The sequence below is a fragment of the Pteropus medius genome, unplaced genomic scaffold (genome assembly GCF_902729225.1).
Source record: "Pteropus medius unplaced genomic scaffold, Ma_sr-lr_union100, whole genome shotgun sequence".
NCBI classification, from domain to species: Eukaryota; Metazoa; Chordata; class Mammalia; order Chiroptera; family Pteropodidae; genus Pteropus; species Pteropus medius.
Genome location: NW_024342473.1, coordinates 14,545,912 through 14,566,107, shown reverse-complemented (window position 1 = coordinate 14,566,107; position 20,196 = coordinate 14,545,912). Strand labels below are relative to the sequence as shown.

The window sequence follows — 20,196 nt, the reverse complement described above, 5'->3', positions numbered from 1 at the left end:
ATGAAGATGAAGGTGTAGAACTGAGCTGTCCATACTTGTTCAGCCCTGGCTGAGGCCAAGTTCAGAGATTCGCCTAAGAACTGGCTGGGGCAAGAAGGCTCAGCCTATGCCAGAGGGCGGAATCCCTTCTCATTTGGCAGCAGAAACTGACTTTGATCTCCTTAGAGCTTTGTTCCCATCAAGTGGGCCCAATGAATTAGATATTAGATTAGCACAACCCTCTGGGTACTGTATGATCAATAGGTGTGAATTAGTGACACATTTCCTCTTCTTTCCACATAGGTGAAGGCTTATACTAAGGCCAACTGAATCTTCTTCCATAACAAGACTAAGAATGAAATATCACTGTCACTGTACATGAAGTTACAAGGCACTCAAGATGTGTTTTATAAAAGCCTGATGTCTTGTTTAACTGTCCAAATTTTTTCCTTATTCCACTAATGGTTGAGTCCACTGGTTCCCTTAATAACCTCCTCTAACTTTCCGGGTTTCCTTAGATCTAAAGTAAATGCCTAGGCCAGTGGTTATCAAATTATTTTGGCCTCAGGACCCCATTATCCGCTTAGAAATTATTGAGGACCCTAAAGTTCTTGTGGGTCTTATCTGTCCACATTTAACATATTAGAATTAAAACTGAGAAGGGAGAAGGAGAGATAAGACTGACATCCCTGAGTGGATGGAGCCTCTGCTACTGACTTGTCTTTCTGCTTTACCTGAGCCAGTAAACACTCCTTTCCCGGAGAGCTTGATCCCGCTGGGTTTCTGTCACTAGTGAATGAGAGGCCTGAACAATACACCCACAAAACAAAAATAATCTAAGACAGTAAATAAAGGATTAAATTGAGTATGACGGGAATGCTGTTTCCCCTTCATTTATTCGTCACCCATTGAGAGTCTACCTACTGAGGGTCGAAGAAGGTAACCATCCCCACTAAGGTTTCTCTAATGCCTTATGAATTCCAAAGTGCTTTCACATTATTTCATTTAATTTTCCCTACAACTCTATGAAACAGCTTGGGTTATACCTATTTTCCAGATGAGAAAACCAAGATGCAGAAGGCCTTTGTGCGGTTAAACAGCCGAGTGAAGACACAATCCCAATCTTAGACTCTATATTCTCATGGTCATAGTTCTTGCCTCGCACAAGATGCTTGCAGTTTTTAAGGGCACAAACCTGTAGCACAACCCTTAATATTTTCAAGTGCCAGATTTTTTTATCTATCTTTCTGCGGGGGAAGGGGAGCAGTCTGCACAATAGATCCTCTAACGCCCATCGTATTTGGCTCGGATCTGGAGGTGTTAGGAAGAGGACAGGAGTGGGGTACAAGTTAGAACGGCAATCATTCTTTTCCAGCTCTGTAACTGAGGGGCTGCGGAAGGGGGCTTGGAGGTGGTGCCAGGCAGGAACTGAAGAAGTCAGATAATGCACTCTGCAGATAATCCACAGTCTGCGCCAGAGCGGCAAGAAGGAAAGAAAATATCTCAGCCCCGGGTCCTGGCGGAAGAGATGTAGGAACCGCAGGATTCAGATTCCGAGGTCCTAGATTTCAAAGGCTCCCGCACACAAAGAAAAGACGAAGTTAAGTACCCGCGGCACGACGCCCAGAGTTCGAAACTGGGCCTCCCCTTCCACTCTCGGGTGGAAACGCCTAGTCCACTCGATCCCCCGCCAAAAGCGGATCTTCTTTCATCCTCTGGGGCAGTCCGGACCGCCAGCGCGGGGCACGCCCGAAGTTTCTCGCAGGAACTACAAGTCCCATGAAGCCCCGGGGCGCGGGGAGGTGAAGACAAAACCCCCGCGGATTGGCTACATGGGGCGGGGCGCGCAGGCCTTCTCCGAGGGAAGGGGCGGGGAGAGGGGCGGGGCAAGCGGCGGTGGCTCGGCGGGCACGCCCCCTCGCCCGCGGTCCCCTCCCCGCTTCTCTCCGCCGCTCCTCTCGCTCCTGGGTCAGAGGGCCCGAGCGAGAAGATGGCGAAGACGTACGATTATCTGTTCAAGCTGCTGCTGATCGGCGACTCGGGGGTGGGCAAGACCTGCCTCCTTTTCCGCTTCTCCGAGGACGCCTTCAACACCACCTTCATCTCCACCATCGGTGAGGGAGGGGCCGCGGCCAGGGACGAGAGTGAAATAGGGGGCGGTGATAAAAATCCGAAGATATAAGAAGTGGAGGGTTTGAGGAAAGGAACTCGGGGATGGTCGACTCATGAGGGCAGTGGAGGAGGTGAAGGCGTGAGTGGAGAGGTGGTTATATGGGGAACGGAATGGAGGTGAAGGGAACCTAAAGAAAGGTGTGGAAGAAGATCCCAGATGAAACACACCTGTGGACATTAAAAAAAAACAGAGGGTTGGGGGATGACAAGGAAGGGTCTTGGAGGGACAAAGTGGGAGGCATAGGAAATCTAATGGAGAGAGAGACGGATAGTGGGTGTGAAATGGATTAGAAGGAAAGAGGAAGGAAATGTGAAAGGGGGCAGTGAAGGGTTGGGGGAATGTGACGTACGTGAAGTAAAGGAACAGAGGACACAGGGACAGGAGTGGTGAGAACCCAGCCATCGGAATGGAATTCAGGGGAATGAGTGATCAGGAGATGAGGGATGAGGGGCACAAGAAATCTGAGCAGAGATGTCATGGGAGGGGGGCAGAAGAAGACTAGGTAGAAGAGTTCAGAGGACCACAGGATGAGATGAGGATACTTGGTGGAGAAAGTAAAGGAAAGCTGGATGTGAGATAAAAAGGGAAAAAAAGGAAGCTGAATATACACTAGAGAGTTTGAGCTGAGGAGACAGAGAAGGTGGGAAAGGGAGAGGAAAAGGAAAGCAGGACTTTCTTCAGGAACTGGGAGCAGTGGTTACCATTTTCTCTTTTCCTTTGGATCAAGTGCAGGAGAAAGAACAAGTGACTAATGATGGAATGAGGGCTATGGAGCATTAAATTGTTCTGTGAGTGTTAACGAGCATTAAGAGAATTGGTGACTTTTGGAAATGGTGTGGTCAGGAAAATATGGTTCACTCCTTTACTACCATTTCCTGAGAAGCAGCACTTCTCAATTTTTTAAATTCTTGGGTTTGAATGTTTAATAACTTCTCAGCTGAGGATTCTGCCTGCCTTTTAGTATATTCATTCTGCTTTGATTTTAATTATTATTTGCTTAATGAATCACAACATACAGTATACCCCTCAATTACCTTTAATTGATTTAGGGTTTTTTTGTTTGTTTGTTTTTAAATCTTGGCTGGTGGGAGCTGTCCTTCATACTTTTGTACTGGAAGACTTTGTGTTCAGGTAACAAGCTATCCAACTTCCCATAAACTGAAGTGCAGTTCAGAGCTGGTTTTCAGCTGACCTTAACAGCATTTCCCTTGTTAAATAGCTGCAGGTTAATTAAGAACCTTAAGAATCTTAGCTTTTGGTTGGGTGATGTTTGTGGCTTCTAATAACAGCTCACTTAAGCATCTTTCAAATGGTTCTTACAACATATTTCACCATGTATTCCTCAGATTACTAGGGGGCCAGTGCGGTGGTGATAAGTCTATTTGATTATTTGTATGTCTTGATAATTTATCATTTAAAAAAAGAAAATTTGGGTATAGAATGCTCTTCAAGTACTAGGAAGAGGCTATGGTTGCTTGGTTGGTTCTGGCCTATTTCATATGTATTGAGTGGTGTGAAACCTCCTGGGTATTATGATGTCTGGGCTTAGGGAAGTTTGAATTGCAAGTTCTTGGCAGTCAGTCTCGAGTGGGACTTTTTCTTTTCTGAGGAAGCAGATTTTAAATGTCATGTCTCAAGTTTATTCCTAAGAGATTTGGTGGGAGCTGTTATAGCAACTAAAGGGCGTTAATTTTTGATGCTGGTACTAATTTCAAAACCCTGAGTAACCCTTTTTCATTGTTGAATGCAAGCTGCAGTCCAGTTGGTAAAGGACAGTTTCTGACAAGTTGAGTGGGTCGCCTTTTGTCCATTCTGTGTGTGACCCTCCCAGAAGCATTCTCCTGCTATGAAAGTGAGTGAGTTTTGCGGCTATTTCTGTTAAGCTCCTTAGATGACCTTTGCTTGTTTGTAATAGTTTTATTAGTTTTTTTCTTTTTTTGCCTTAATTTTTGTCCCACATTTCCCATAAGGTTCACTGCTTCCTTTTACAGTAGTAGCTTTTAAAAATTATTTTTCATTCTGAAAGATTAGAATCTTTCTTGCATAGATTTTTTTTTTTTTATGTTAGAAATTCAGTTCAGTGGAGGACTGCACCTATTAAGGCATAAAAAACTGTCCTGAAACTCTTTAGAACAGGTGGTAGATGTTAAATGGGGTGAATCTCATGAATAATCTTGGTCTTTCTATTTTCTGTGGGGTGGATGTGGTAAAAAGAGGCTCTGAGCTGTGTTTTCAGTTAACTTGGAGGAGGGGGAAATCTTCCATGCCTCTTAACCCCAGAGCCCTGACAGGAAGTGGTAGCACACTGCCTTCAAACAGCAGAAGAATGTATATACCTGAAACCTAATGCTTTGCAGTTGAAATTAAGTTAGGAATATAAAGTGAATGTTAATACCATCCTAGGAAAAATTTCCTCACACTCTTTACTGACCACAAACATAGGCTTGTAATATCCACATCTCTAGAAGCAATATTCCACCCCCTCAACGCCTCCCCCCCCCCCGCCCACGCCCCGCCCCTAATCCTATCCCCAGGTGATCTGAAGTTGTTGAGGTGAGAGTTTGTGGTCCATCTCCTCCCAGTGATAATTATTTCTTGAAGTCCCTGGATTTTTCTGACTGGGTTTTGACAAGGTCTGCCACAGCATTGCTGACAAAACTTGATAAGGTCTACGTCACAGGAAAGATCTATTTCTTAATGCCTGGGTGGATGTGTGTGTGTTTTGGTAGATATGTATACTACGTGCCTGTTTCTTTTGAAGGTGCACTTTAAGTCTTAATTTTGTTAGTTTAAGTAGTTTTTAAAAAGGGCATCTTGCCATCTTTAGACATTGTTTAATAGGGGTTCTGCCATCACGAAAGGAAGGAGACAATTAGTCATTTTGATTACAGATACAGTTGTTTCACAGACATTCTTCTTACTTCTCTAAGGTTCTGTTATCTTCTCTGGTATCCTGGCTCCCTTTTCCACTTTTGGGGTGGTGGAGGGTACATTTTCTTTCAACTGACTTATGGGGAATCTTCCGGTATATCAGTCAGATAATATTCGTCAACTATTGAGTACGGATATTTTGTACATTTGAAATTATAGGCCCAGTACCGAGGAACACTAGCCTTTCAGTTCAAATGTTTGATAACTGAAAAAAATCTTTTGATTGGCTTCTCCAAACCCCTTACATAATCAGAATTAGTGTTTAATTAAATATCTATAAAATGTAATGTTAAGATAGCTAGGAAATGGCAATACAGTTAGCTATGTATTATATTTCCTATGGGAGGTGAGTACATTTTAATATTGATACGAGGGCATATTATGTCTTAGAATGGCCTGTACTGAACAAGGTACTGGTAGAACAAAAAGAAAACTCAGCCTTGTCCTCTAACAGGATAATCTAAGCTTCTTCTCTTTGCTCTCTTTCCCTTGCCCTGCCCCCTTCTTCCTGTTAGGGTATTTCCTGCGTGGTTTCATTTTAGTATTGTCATAGTTTGACAGTAGAAAGAGTCTTAGAAATTACCTACATTATGCCCCTGCCCCAATTTTATAAATAAGAAAACTAAGGTTAAGTTGACGCTGTCAAGATCATAGAGTTGGTTGTAGCAAAGCCTCCTAGTGATCCCTAAATTCAAGTCTGTGTTACTTTTCATAGTCAAGCTGCTGCCATTTCTGATCAGTGTGACCATCTCCATAAATTTGAAGTCACCATCTTTTCCAGGCAGGAATTAGATTTTGCACATATACTTTTATGTTAGGAAAGTTAAGATGGTCCCAGTTTGTTTAGCCAAATCTGTTCAGGGAAATAGTAAATGCTCATGCAATGACTCAGAGTGCTATAGTAGTTGATACTGGCACAGCTCAGCATACTATAGCTGTCTTTTGCCCTTTCTTTCTATCTGTAGTTTCAAGTTAGACCATCTTGTCATTAAAATTCCTTCCATGCGCAAAATAACTAATGAAATCATATTAATAGTGGTATGCAGGTTTCATTTCACCAGAGCACTTTTTAGACATTGCATTCTTTTCCTTGGAATCAGTTTCCTCAAAATCAGGGATTGACAAACCATTGCCCACAGGCCAAATGTGGCCTGCAGCCTGTTTTTGTAGTTCACAAGCTAAGAATGGTTTTTACATTTTTTAAGGGTTATTAAAAAATTCAAAACAAAGAAGAATATTCAACAGAGACCATATGTGTCCCACAAAGCTTAAAAATATTTACTAACTTTATAGAAAACGTTCCTTTATAGAAAACATTTGCCAACACAGCTCAAAATTCAAAACTGTTTTTGGTTGGTAGCAATTCAAAGCTTTTATCAAGACTTATTGACTGAAAAACAAACTTTGTCATGTTTACATTTTTATCCAAGATGATATCAACATTTGGCTGAACTTAATCCAGATATGTAGAGCAAGTTGATTTTAATTTTCATAGTTGTTTTTGTTGGTTTCATCCTTGCAAATAAAAATATGCAGGGAACATGAAACTTCAAATTGAACATTTTGTACATAAACCCTTATTTTAATGTCATTGTGTTCTTTCGAAGCTGTCGGTAGACTTTTCATCGAAGTGATAGCTTTGAAATTAGTTTTCAACATTATTTCAGAAAGAGTAGAATTTAATACTTGATAATAAAGGGTTAAATTAATCTCTTCACTCAGTGGTCTAGTGAGTGAAAAAAGCCATTCAACAAATTAAGGAAGGAGTGGGGAAACCGAGTCTTGGATACAGATATGGATATGTCTTAAGCATAAGTATACTTTAATAAAGAGCTTGGCCAGCTGTTCTGCATGGCAGCAAATCAGAGGGGAGATTCTCTTGGCAACAGCACCAAGATTGTTTGGATCCACTGAGAAAAGCTAGAGGGAAATAGGTTTGCATATTGTCTTAAAGGGAAATAAGTCTAGTCTTTGAAGACAAGGAAAACTTTAGCAGTTGGTTTTTTAATTGAATCTGATAACTGAATCTGAAAAGGACCGTGATAGACCAGGGAGCTGCTGGCATGGCCTGAAGCTCGTTCTAGTTTAGGTTTGCCTGCCTACACACAGAGCTGCCCTGGAGACCATTTGAAAAAATTTTGCAGTTTTTATAGCAGGATGAGAAGAAGGTTGGAGTGGGAATGGGGAGGTAGAATTTAAGTGGTGAGTAATAATATTGCGGAACAGAACATAATATGACATATAAGTAGCTGACATATAAGTAGCTGGTAAAATCTACTAGTTCATGTTTGGTGTCAGGGAGATAGCATGGTGAATTAAGTAGAGCAGTGGGTCTGGAGTCAGATCTGGGGTTATGTCTTGGCATCTGCCGTTAATAGTTTTTTGGCCTTTAGTGAGTCAGTTGTCTTTCTTGGGCCTCAGTTTCTTCATATATAATGGAGTGTAATAATGCAGTACCAACTTTTTAGGGTTGCTATGAATTCCCTAGGGCAGGAATCAAGTCTCATTCACCTTTTAAATCTCCAAAACCTGTGTTAAATGACCACTCAACTGGCTGAATGAATGGCTGGGTGGATGAATTGTGAAAGCACTGTATAAGCTGTAAAGCATTGCTTTGATTTTAGTTATTATCTTTTATAGTATAGATGATTAGATGATAACTGAGATAAGATTAAAGGTGCTTAATTTGAATTCTTTACACACAAGAATGGTATTTCCCCCAGTGTAAAATGCTGCATATCTTTCAATAACCAGTTTTAAAAGGATTTTTTTAAATACAAAAGATATTTCACTTATCTTTCAGATTCCATAATAAGCTGTTTAACACTCTGCTTCCACCCCCCACCTCCCCACGAATATAAATATCAAAGAGAAAATGAGTGAAATCACTGGATTTGCTTTAGAAGAGCCATTTCAGCTTTGTCTCTGCCCATTAGATTCAAACAATGCAACAGATGCCTGTTAACAGTTTCAAGCCCAGTTTTAATTAGCAGATGGAGCTGTGTTTATGTCTGTGTTCTGCCCAGCACTTGTTTGAGTGACAGGGTAGTGAGTGGATTGGAAATGGGCTGAGTATTTGGGTTGAATAAAGCCAAATCCTATTTTTAAAAACATGAATATAAACCTTTATTATACAGAACCGCTTACAAATCTCACCGCAATACCATAGTGTCTGGAATAAAACTAATGTTTGCAGTTATGTTCTCTGCTCTTATTACAGGGAAAAAATTGCCATTTTATAGTTTAAATGAAGGTTTTACTGTAGTCTTGGAAACTATCAGGAAGTGGCTTTCTTTAAAGAGTCATTTCAATATTTTGGCATAGTATATTGAGGAATATGCATACTGAAACTGGCTTCAGTATGAATGCCAATAGTAATGGATTGCTAGGGGCTACCTGGAATGCATTGTTGTATAGAGTTCTTGAGGTCCTATCTCAGCTCAGCAAGCCCAAGGGGCTGGGATGGATTCCTGATGTCTGCCATGGCAATGGAAGGAGACAGTGGGTGGCAACGTAGCATACATATGTTTTTTTTTTTTTCTGAAGTGAATAGGTAGCTATAAACTGTCCAATGCATTATGTATAAATTTTAGTATTCAAAATATTTTTGGTGAGTGATTATTGAATATATTGTGTCCAGAGTTGTGTCTTTTTCTCATTTTCCTATTGAACATAGGAAAGTCCCAACATTTGTGTTTTGGGACTTCTCCTATTTTGACTTGAATTAATAAGAGCCTTAAAGGAAGGATTGTTGAGGAAGAAATAAGCCTGCTTTTCATTTTTTATTTTATTTTTGGTTACTTAAGTTACTCAGGACTTCCTTTGGTAAGCCACATAAAGTGGTGGAAACAATTTGGAAACAAGTCTCTGCAGCAGCCTGGTTTCTTGGCTGTGATAAGTACTTTCTTGCTGTCCTACCTGTAGCATTCCTCATCACTTTAATTAGGCACTTTGATATTTACCTGTTGCCGAACCTTTAGGCATGCATTTTAATTCTTGGCTGCCAGAAAAAATGCTAAAGCTCTGCATGTCCTCCCCTTCATCAAATTTAGGCTTGCTATCACTTAAACAGACTGGATGACAGTGCGACTTGCAGTCTCATGACAGCATTGCAGGATTTCAAAGCACTTTGCGAAAGCTGCTGCATTAGGTATGGAATCCCACCTCATCATGATACAAACTAACCACAAAGCAGTTAAGCAATGTGTAGTGTTGCACAGCTTTCTGCTGGCAGAGCTGGGACTGACATGACTTCCCTCACAACACATTATGATTTTGCCTATTTTGGCAAAGAACTTGGCAGTAATTATTTTAACAACTCATGGACATTTTCCTGGCGGTTAAAGTGGAAGGACAGTCTCTAAAATATATGATCAAGTTTTGCCATGAAATATAGGGTAATCCATTTAAAAGCTGAATTTAAAAAGTTTGTTTCTTATGACCCTATGCAATATTTGTTTATCTGGAATAGATATTTCAAAATATTCTAACCTCATGTACACTGATAAGAAAAAAAATACTAAGATGTTCTAAATTAAATTACAGTGGGCCGAAGAGTGAGAGAGAGCGAGCAGTTAGGCTCTTAGTACCTGGGGGCTAGCTAACAAGACTGCTCACAGTCCTGAGTGTATGTTGGAACTTTGAATTAACTTCCAGGTGGCTATTATCTAAAAGAGGATAGCCAGGCAGGTGCCATCAAACCCTTGGAGCCTCTGCATCTTGTTTCCGTATGAACTTTCTAGACTTGCCCACAGCCAATCCAAAGGAGCAAACACTTCTTCCGTTAGCTCTTCTTCACTTTCTCTCACCCACTTTATCTATAGCCTCTGTAAATTCTTTCTAAACAACTTATATCTTCCTCCCCCTTGTTTGATGTATAAAAAACGCTCACCATCTCCAGGACTGTGGACATGTTGCCTTTTTCACCTAGATGGTTTGGACTTCATGCCCCAGGACCTGGTCTTTTTTTTTTTCTTGCTAGCATGGCCCGGTAAACCTTTTCTTTTAAAAAGACTTTCAGCTGTAGAAGTTAACATTTTTGTTTAGCAACACAAATACACAAAAAACATTACCAAAAAAGAATTGGGTTGTGAGATGTCACTGATTAATCCTACTGCGATATGGTTGATGCTTATGAATTTGGTTGAGGTAGCCGTTTATAAAGGCTTTCAATAAGGAATTTTTAACTTTTTCTTTTAAAGATCTCTGAATAAAATCTTGAGATGGCATGGAAAACAGTTCTTCATTGAGAGTTAACTTCCATTTTTGGAATGATTCAGACTGCTTTCTCTTTTCACTTTCCTTTAACACCTCACCCATACCAAGATTTGGGGAGAGAGGATTGGAAAGAGAAGGAAAACAACATTCTACTGTCCTCGGCTATCGATTCCTTTGGCTACTTCTTCAGCCTCTCTTGCTTTTGTTAGCAGTTGGAATAAACAATTGGGTTTAGAGACTTCTGCCTAAAATAGTTTGAGAATTAATAATGATTTTTGTCTGCACTGTTCTTATATTGTTTAGAACTAGATGATAAAAAACTGGTGCTTGTCTCAGTCACCACCAGTAACGAACAGTGACACGCAGATTAGGATGGCACCCACAAAGTAATCTGAGTGAGTGCATTTCCTATTTTCTCTACTTACTGTTGTCCTGAAAATTTCCAGGTTTATAGAAGCATGAAAAATTTCTGGAACAAGTGAAGTAATTTCTTTCACTTTCACAAAATTCTATTATAATTAAATTTTAAAAACATGCCTGTGTAATATAATCAGGGATGTGTCTCTATCTTGGCCCTTTAGCCTTCAACTTTGATAAACATCATTACATTTTAAATTTATGTTGTGTCTCATCATATAATTTACCACATTAGTGTTCAAATTATCTCTTTATTACAAAATAGAGAATATAGTACTCTAAAAAAACAACTGGTGTGTGTTTCCAATCAGTCATGGCACAAGCTCCTCCCAAGGACGTTAGACTAGGTCTGTTTTCTTATGGTGAAAGGCAAGTGCAAGCTTCCATGGTCTTCAGAGTCTCTCTTCTGGCTGCAGCATTCTGTGAGTCTATGAAGTCAGGTAGTGTCTAAAGAAAGAAGGATTTGTTCTTTTTGTTCTTCAGTTAATAATTGTAGGCAAGGGTTCTTTTTGCAGTAGACACTAGTGTTTTGTTGACATGGAGACAGAAGGAAGACGTAGTAGCATTAGTTCATTCAGGCCCAGCCTGTGTTGGTCTTGTCAGTTAAACTTTTTGTAGTACTGAAGAAACTACTTAATGTTTTTGAATCCCATCCTTCAAAATGCTTTGGTTTAAATAATAAAGCTAAATGTCACCAGAAAAATAACTACTTGAAAGTTTGAAAATGCTTTTTTGAGAGGAGATATATAAAATATTTAAAAATTTTTCTCATTTCTTCATATAAAGCTCGGCGAAGTAGGTGAAATATAATCTATTTATTTTATTTTATTTTTAGGCGAGGCAACCCTTGGTTGACCTCATAAATTGCAAGGACCTTGTCAGCTTACAATCCCTTATTTTTTATTTTTTATGCCTGCAGCACCTGGTATTTCTAGGTGGTCTCCCAAGTACTAACTAGGCCCGACCCTACTTAGCTTCCGAGATCTGATGGGATTGGGCTCGTTCAGAGTGGCATGGCCATAGATGGTGAAATATAATCTAAAATAACAGGTATACTGATGATAAATTTCCATGTGCTCAGAGGCATGGAGATTGCTCACACAGAGCCTAGTTTTCTGATCCCAAGTCTCTTTTCTCTTACATCTCATCTGCCTTCACTTCTCTTCCTATGAAAAGACATTGGGTCCATAGCATAAAATCTGAACATAGTTAGCATATTGTGGGAGAAAAGTCAGAGGCTGAACTAGGAGATGTAGGGTCCACATACATTTTTGCTAGTTAGACATTTGCCTTTGGACAAGTCTTTAAGCTTCTCTTGGCCTTTTATTATTATTATTATTATTCATTAAAAAGGAGAAGCTGGGGGAGGGAGCTATTAGTGATTGTTAGTAGGCTTCTAATGTTAAACTGTAAGTCATTTTTACTAAATTCACTCTTTCAGTGAACAACATTATTTAGTCCACAAAATTTTGAGAGGGGGAAAGAGTAACGAGTATCCAGACAATTTTAACACGATAAAAAGGGCAACAAAGGGATAAATAGAAGCACAGAGAGGTAGAGGAGAGCTTCTAGGAGGAAATGACGTTTAAGCTAAAGTCAGAACCCAAAGCAGGAGTTAGTTGGGTAGAATGGGAGAGGTGAGGAGGGAGGGCTCTCTCCTGCAGGCGTGAGACAGCACAGCCCTCTGGAGGAACTTGAAGTCCTGTTTGGCTGAAGCCACAAGTGAAGTGAGTAGGGCATGTAACAAGAGGTAAAGTTGAAGAGTAATTAGAGGGCAGATGGCGAAGGGATTTTAAACCTGTTCAAGGGTCTGGACTTTATCCTGAGAGGAGTGGAGGGTCACTGGGGATTTTATACACAGAGACTAGTTAGGAGGAGATTAGCAGACAGAATTAGTTGCCTGTTACCTTCACTCTGGGACCTTTACCGTTTGCAGAGTACTTTCCCTTACATCACTATCTGTGGACAGAGATTATTATCTCCATGTTCTAGACAAGGAAGCCAAGGTTCTGAGAGGGTAATTGACTTGATCAATCAAGTAAGTGGTAGAGGAACCAAGACTTGAGCTTCATATTTCAGTTCTGGACCACAGTCTGTCCAAGACAGCCTGTTCCTCTCAGAATGGGTCCTGGAGTTTTCCGTAGGACTCAGTACATTGGCACTTAGAATTCGCGGTCACTTCCAGTGGTCTGTCTGTAAGAACTATGTAAACTAACCAGCAAACCCTTGAGAAGTGTGTCGAGTGGAAAGATGAAATCAACCTCTCCCTGGACAGGCCCCAGTAACAGCTAATGCAAACATATATCATGTTGCCTTTTGGCCCTGGGAGGTCAGTAGACTTGTGGTTTCGGGTGTCTCTTGGGCTCTAATCCAGTCCCTTAGGAAGCAATCAAATATATACACAGCAGAATGTGGGCAGGAGGGGACAGCGTTTAATTATGAATCCAGCTCTTTTGTGTAAAGGAAACTAATTATATCAGAAATCTCAGCATTGCCTCTCTCCATGAGGCTGTTGTACGTTGTTGGCTTTAGACTGTAGCATGCCGGGAACAGCTATTCTAATTGTGAGCTTCCTTTGACAAATTGGGTTTAAACCTCATGTTAGCCTGTCTCTCTCTCTCTCTCGCTCTCTGTCTTTTCTTTTCTTTTCTTTTCTTTTTTTTTCTTTTCTTTTCTTTTTCTTTTTCTTTTCTTTCTTTTCTTTTCTTTTCTTTTTCTTTTTCTTTCTTTCTTTCTTTTTTCTTTCTTTTCTTTCTCTTTCTTTCTCTTTTCTTTCTTTCTTTCTTTCTTTCTTCTTTCTTTTCTCTCTCTCTCTCTCTCTTTCTTTTCTTCCTTTTCTTTCTTTTCTTTTCTTTCTTTTTCTTTTTTTTTTCCAGGGTGAAATTGTCTCTACTCAGGGTTTTGTTTGTAAAGCCCTAGTTGGCAAGAGTTTTCCTCAGAATCACAGTGCATTGTAGACTAGGCTTACACCTGATTTGTTTGCTAACTCTGAGTCGCCAGAGTGCTGTGGTGAGCCAGAAAGCAGAAAGGCCCAAGGAGCTAAACTTGATATAATAAAATCCATCTGCTAAAATTCACGTACTCGCCTCATAGGGGACCCCTTGGATCCTCACTTAGCCATTGCATTCTTAATTTGTACTGTGGTCTTTGGTTTCTCTGAGCCCCTAAAAGATTAGGAGCAGGTCTGAGGGGCCTCCCAGAGGCCAGCCACCAACATCCCAGAGGAATAAATGGTAGTGTGATACCTGGCAATGGCATTCATTTTATCACTTTGGGCGAGTCAATAGTAAACGTCATGGGCTTCCATTTCTTCATAAGCAAAAAGGGAATGTTGTGCTAGGTACACTTGAAAGTCCCTTCCAAAACTGCTCCTAAACGATAACCTATTATGGACTCCCTGACAAAACAGAAAAATTAGACATAAGATCTCAAAATAACATTGTGTAGATTAAAGTACTTGGGCTTTTGAGATAGAATCTCAAATTTGAATCCTGATTCTGCTGCTTCCTCTTTGAGAGACTTGGGCAAATTATTTAATCATTTTCCTAATTGATAAAAGAAGGATAGTAGCTCCCTTGCAGAATTTTTGTTTTATTGTGAGAACGAAATGCATTACTGTGTATATAATATCTTTGGCACATGGGAGACACAGACAGTGGTGTGTGTGTGTGTGTGTGTGTGTGAACTTGTGTGAGTGAACTCAGTCCAGTTAGTTCACTGAGGGTAGGTTCTGACAGCAGTGAGAACCTTGGAATCCCTGGGGGCTTCCTTTTCATAACACTTTTCATGATAAGAGCTAACATTTATTGAGTGCTTACTATATACCAGGTACAGTTCTAGGCATTTTATATGCATAACATTTTTCATGGATTGACCCATTCTCACAACAACTTCTTAAATGCGTTCTGTTACTTCCATTTTCCTAATGAGATAATTGAGGCACAGAATGGTTGAAAAACTTCTCAAGGTCACACAGCTACTAAGTGGTAGAACCAACCCAAATTTGAATCCAAGCAGTCTGGTTCCAGAGTGTATGTTTTTAACCACTATGCTGTTCTGTCCCAACAGTGACTCAGAACGAGAGAGAGAGAGAGAGAGAGAGAGAGAGAGAGAGAATGAATGAACATGAGTTATTTTTAAGGAGATGATGTGCTGCAAGGTGAACTGTGGTAGCACTCTTTAATGGTGATGTCACCAACTTCTTTAACCTCCTTGGTCCCAGTCCCCTCCTGCAGGAGATTGTTGCAAGGCGGTTTAAATGAAGCACTGTAATAAAACTTTTAGCACAGGGCCTAGCACACAGGCTCAGTAAATTGTGAAGAGTTTTTTTTTTTTCCTGGTAACTTGTTAGAACGAGTTCCATAAAATAATATGAACAGGCACATCTTGGTTAATGCAGTGTGCTTCAGTTTTCTATAAAATTAATTCTTAAGATTTAAGACCATGTGCATTTTACAAAGCTAGAATGAGAAATACTTGTATAAATTCATTCTCTGAGTGAAGGTGATTGTTCCTGGCCTCCCCTGGCATAAGGAAGTGTCCAAGAGCAGCCCTTGACCTCGGGTGCAGAATGTCAGTGTAATATAAGGAGCAAGTTTGTTGCAGCCTTCCAGTTGCTGCAAACTCTCAGGGCATCTTGAATTCCTACTTCCAGTGAAAACAAAACAAAAACCAAATCAGTGTAGAATGCCCTGTCTAGAAAGGACAAATGTTTCAATTAAAATATTCCAGCCCAGAGTCCTCTGTTAGGGCCCTGAATTTTAAGTGCAGTGGAGTTTCTGAGTTTTGTCTCCTGAATTTTAATGAGTTTGTTTGCATACATGAATTTGAACAATACATTAAATCTTGAAACACCATAGCAGGTTTTAATGGAGTAAATTACCCAACTTGAAAGTTTATAGGCTTTTCTTTACCTAATAATCAAGATGATGATACTTTAATCTCCAAAAATCATTAATCATATTTTCATAATATTGATACATGCTATTTCTTTTTAATCGTTAAACTGTCTCATCAAGAGAATTAGGGAAATAAATGTCAGTATGAGCATAAAGCACATGAGTGTAAAGCACAGTTTTTCTCTTTTAACACTTCTAAATTGTGCTATTTAGTAGATGACGATGATTATGCACATAGTATGATGATTTATGTACATAGTAGGTATAAATCTGAAGTTGGGTTTGGTTTTGTACAGTACTAGTTTTGGACCAGGGAAGGTGGGATGAGATGCTTTTCACTAGTTTAAAAATGTTTTTTAACATTTTTTCTAATGAAGCACGAAGATTGTGATGGTGGGTTCAGTTAATGCTCCAAGCAATGCAATGTGCCAAAATGGTGGAAAGAGCAGAAGCTTTCAGGATATCACATCTGATTGTTGACCTTCTGGAAAACAGGAACCATGGCTTGCCTCTTCAGAGCTCATTTATCTTGATGCTCGGGCACACAATATCTCTTTGTGGAATAAATGAACTAACACCATATATTTTCTTCTGAGGAATGGATTTTGGGTTCCTTCAATAGTGATATCTCATCCATTAGCACATATATAAGCTTCAAAGGATGTGTAATTATCACCTGTTATTGCTTATGGTCTTTTTCTAGATGTGAGGGTGATAAAGTCAACCTGTTTCTCTTTTACCCAGAGTATTTGTCTATAGTAACAAATGCCTAACTATGTATAGTGCCAGGTGGGTACTAGACTTATTGGGGGATCGCAAATTACATAAATGTCTAACCACTATGCTATACACCTGAAACTAATATAAAATAATATTGAATGTCAACTGTAATTGGAAAAAAAAAAATACCTTCTAACTTCTTTTATGCCCAGGCATGAATGCATAATTTCTGGGGCATGGAAGGCCCTCAGTAACAGTTTGTCGATTGAATGTATACTTGACAGTCAGTGGTACTCTCTTCAAGTCTAGCTGTTCATGTCTCACTCAGATCACAGCAAATGACTCCCCTCTGCCCCTGTTTTCTAGAAAAGACCCCATGACCCCCTAAACGCCAGCTTCCTCGGCATTCTTTTTTACTATCTCTAATTTTGGGTATTTTCACTTTCCCTTCTCTCCAGGGAGCCAGTGTTCTCCTGGGACCTGGGCCTGGCAGTTTCTCCCTCCTCTCTTACATCTTCTGTCTTCTCTTTCTTTGCTGGTCCTTTCTGTTCTGCTTTCAATCCTGTTGATATAATCCCCATTTGAATAAGGAGATCCCTAAAATTTACTACTTCCTCAAGTCATCTGTCTCCCCATTTCCTTTGTTTAACTTTTTGAAAGAGAAGTCTTGTCACCTGTAATTTTCTACCATCTCCTTACACTTTAACCCCTTAAAATCCTGCTCTGCCTTCTTAAACACTGTACGCAGGTCATCAGGTCCTCCTCATTGAATGGACTAGTGGCCCTTTCTCAGTCCTCATCCCCTCTAGGCGCTCAGCAGCGGTTGGCACTGTTTATTGTTTGCTCCTTGAAACTCATTCCACCACCAGCTTCCAGGAATTGTCTGCTCTGATTTGCTTCCTAATCTTCTAAATTTGCCTTCTGTTTCCAATGGTAGTCTCATTTTGCCTTTTAATTGAAGTCATTTTCCAAGTATCTGTTCTCTGTTTTTTTCCTTTTCTCTCTTTTGGAAATTAGGCGCTTTGATACAATTTGTCATCACACCCATCTGTGTGATTACTGCATTAGTGCCTATCTCCCCTGCTAGATTGCAACTCCATGAGCACGGGTACCAGATATGTCATTCTTCATTGTATTTTAGCACTTAGTACAGTGCCTGGCATGTACTAAGAGTTCAGAAATCCCCAAGTGATGAAAGAAGTAAGCTTGCCCCCGCCTCCAAGCACCCTTTCATGTGTGACTCCTTAACTTTCAGTTTCATTCTATCCCTAGCCTTTCCCAAACTACGGCCCTGCATGTACCACCCCAAAATAATTTCATTTCTCCATCTTATCTAGTACCCTTTAATGAATTTTCATATGTCTGTTAACACTACCGTCACTTAAAAAAATTAATCTAGGTTCAAAACCCGGATGTCATCATTGACTCTGTCCTTTTTCTCAAATCCTACATATAATTTGTTGCCAAGGCTTTTCCATTCTTCTGTCACTCTAATTTAGGCCCTCAACAACTCTCACCTGGTCTTTGCAATATCCTCCTAGGTGGCCTGAGCACTTCCAGTCTCATTTGGGCATCACTCCCCACATTCTGTCCTATAAAATTATTTGTAGAGCACAGCTCTGATTATATAGCATATTGATTCCTTACCCCTCCCCTTAAAAGTCTTATTTTTCACTTTGCCTAGTTGAATATACCTTCCTCAGTCTACCATTCCAAACTCCCTACCATGTAGCTTTAGCTGTATTTCCTTCTGCTCCTTACAGGAGTCCTAGACACTAACCCAGGGACTCATATAAACAGGCGGGCTGTGGCCAAGGTTTCACCTGACCAGAGTAAGGTTACCAGCTGCCCTTTCATGAGAAGGAATGCCATTTTTAAGTTTCTGAGATGATCTGCTTCCTACATTTTTTAGAATTAAAATGCTGCTTATAAAATGATTGTGATTATTTAGCTCACTATCATTTGCCAAAAAAAAAAAAAAAAAAAGTTGAAATAGAATTTTTGTCGTTACATTTCTCTAAGGGAGAAAAGGTAGCACAGTTTTCTGCCCAACCAAATTTTATGGAATATACAGTTCCTAGCTTAGTATATTTCTTCTTTTATATTCTTTCATTCTCTTTACCACAACAACCTTTTTGTTTGTTTCTGGAAATTTTACTAATTCACAGAATTTAAAACACACTTTGTTTGCCTGTTGACATCCTGCCTTTCCTTCCTGATACTCCTCAGATATTACTTTCTTCGCGGTGCCACATAAGAGCTTTCTTCTTGTCCTCTCCCCCCATCAAAAGATGCTTTCTCTTTTCTCAGTGGTACTTTGAACCCTGCAGTAGTTTGGACTTTTGCGTGGCAATTCCTGTGATCTTCCTGTGTTAGAAGTAGAACTGTCTTTTTCCTTCTCGAGCTACCCAACTCCTCCCCATTTCTTTGATCACTTTCTTTAGGACAGAGGCTTGTTTTATCTTTGTGTTCTTTTCATTGCAAAACGTTGTACTTGGCACATGTTTGGTGCTAGAAAAAAAATGTCGAACTGAAATTTCAGGGTGATACTGATGAAATAATTTGATTAACTAAAGCTCTCATCTTTGGGGAAGGAGTCTTTTAAAAGGTACTCACTTGGATTTTTTTCTGAGGATACTGAAATTAGACTTAAAATTGTTTACTAAAACATGTTAAGAATGATTGCCCGTTTATCTTTTAAAGATAACATAATCTTGGACTGCAACTCTAGATAATCTCAGCAAGGGATTTAAGGTCTTGTGTGATTGAGGTGGTTAAACTGAAAAATTACGCATTTCATTTGACATTCTCCTTTGAAACTTTTGTCAAAAAGTGATTTCATTTTGACAGAGGAGGTCTTGAAAATCTCCCGCCCCACTACCCCCCCTCGCCCCAGGTGATAGGCTATAATTTCTTTGCCTCTGGGCCCTTCTCTAGAGCTGTCAGCACCCTGTGAACATTGGCTTGATCTAGAAAAAGAGGCTTTCTCTACATCTATGAGAAAGCCATCTTCGAGTTATATACAGCCTGTCATTTCCATTCTTTTTAAAAATTAAAAATTAAACAAAAAAAGAATTTAGTTTTTTTCTTGCCGCTTTGTCTACCTCTAGCCTCTCCTCCAAAATCTTTTTTCCTGAGTTTGAATTGTGCAAAAGAAAACCTGAATGGGGACAGGTAGTACCACAGCTAGGCCTCCGAGTATAAACTTTCCTTCAGTACTTTTTACCTTTAGATTCCTGACCTGTGGTGGAGCTATTTTTCAACTTTTTCCACTGAAGCGCTGCGATTATTTTGGACTTGGGGAAAATGGCATGGTTTCTGACGTGGAAGACCCTAAATGGAAAAGAAAGTGTGCTACTACCTTTTCTATCTTACCTTTTCTGTTGAAAAAAAAAAAAAAAGGGTGGTGGGGGAGGGTGGTGAGTAGTGTGGCAGTAGTGGCTGCTGCAACTATGGGCAGTGACCAATGGGCCAGTTCTTAACCTTTTCTAAACTGCAGGCTGATTTTGTGTTATGAGTGACTGGTATTTAAATAAAAAATGAGAAATTGAATTGTCTCTCGATGAGAATGAAAGTGTAACATCATACACAGGCATTTTCTAGCAGCATACTAATAATACTGTGTGGTATGGTTCTAATTAGCTTTGCAAAAACAGGCTTTTTAACCTGAGAAAAAAGTTCTTTTGCCAAATGATGCCACTACACAATGACTCATTGAAGCCTTTGCAATATTGAAAGATAAAAGCAGGAAAAGAGTTTGGGGGAGGATTCTGAGGTTGGTTTGAGATGTGTGTTTTATCTGCAAAAGCTCAAATGAAAGTGAGTAATCAACTCTGCTTTCATTGGCTTATGCGTTTTGCA

General features: G+C 39.8%; 1 protein-coding gene across 1 annotated transcript in view; it reads left to right on the top strand.

The window, feature by feature from the left end:
* Positions 1-1,887: 1,887 nt before the first annotated feature.
* RAB8B (RAB8B, member RAS oncogene family) overlaps positions 1,888-20,196 on the top strand; it is a 55,932-nt gene continuing 37,623 nt past the window's right edge. Inside the window, exon 1 of the mRNA XM_039865377.1 lies at positions 1,888-2,093. Within this exon, the coding sequence (XP_039721311.1) occupies positions 1,970-2,093 (124 nt within the window). The 5' untranslated portion in view covers positions 1,888-1,969. The remainder of the gene's footprint in view (positions 2,094-20,196) is intronic.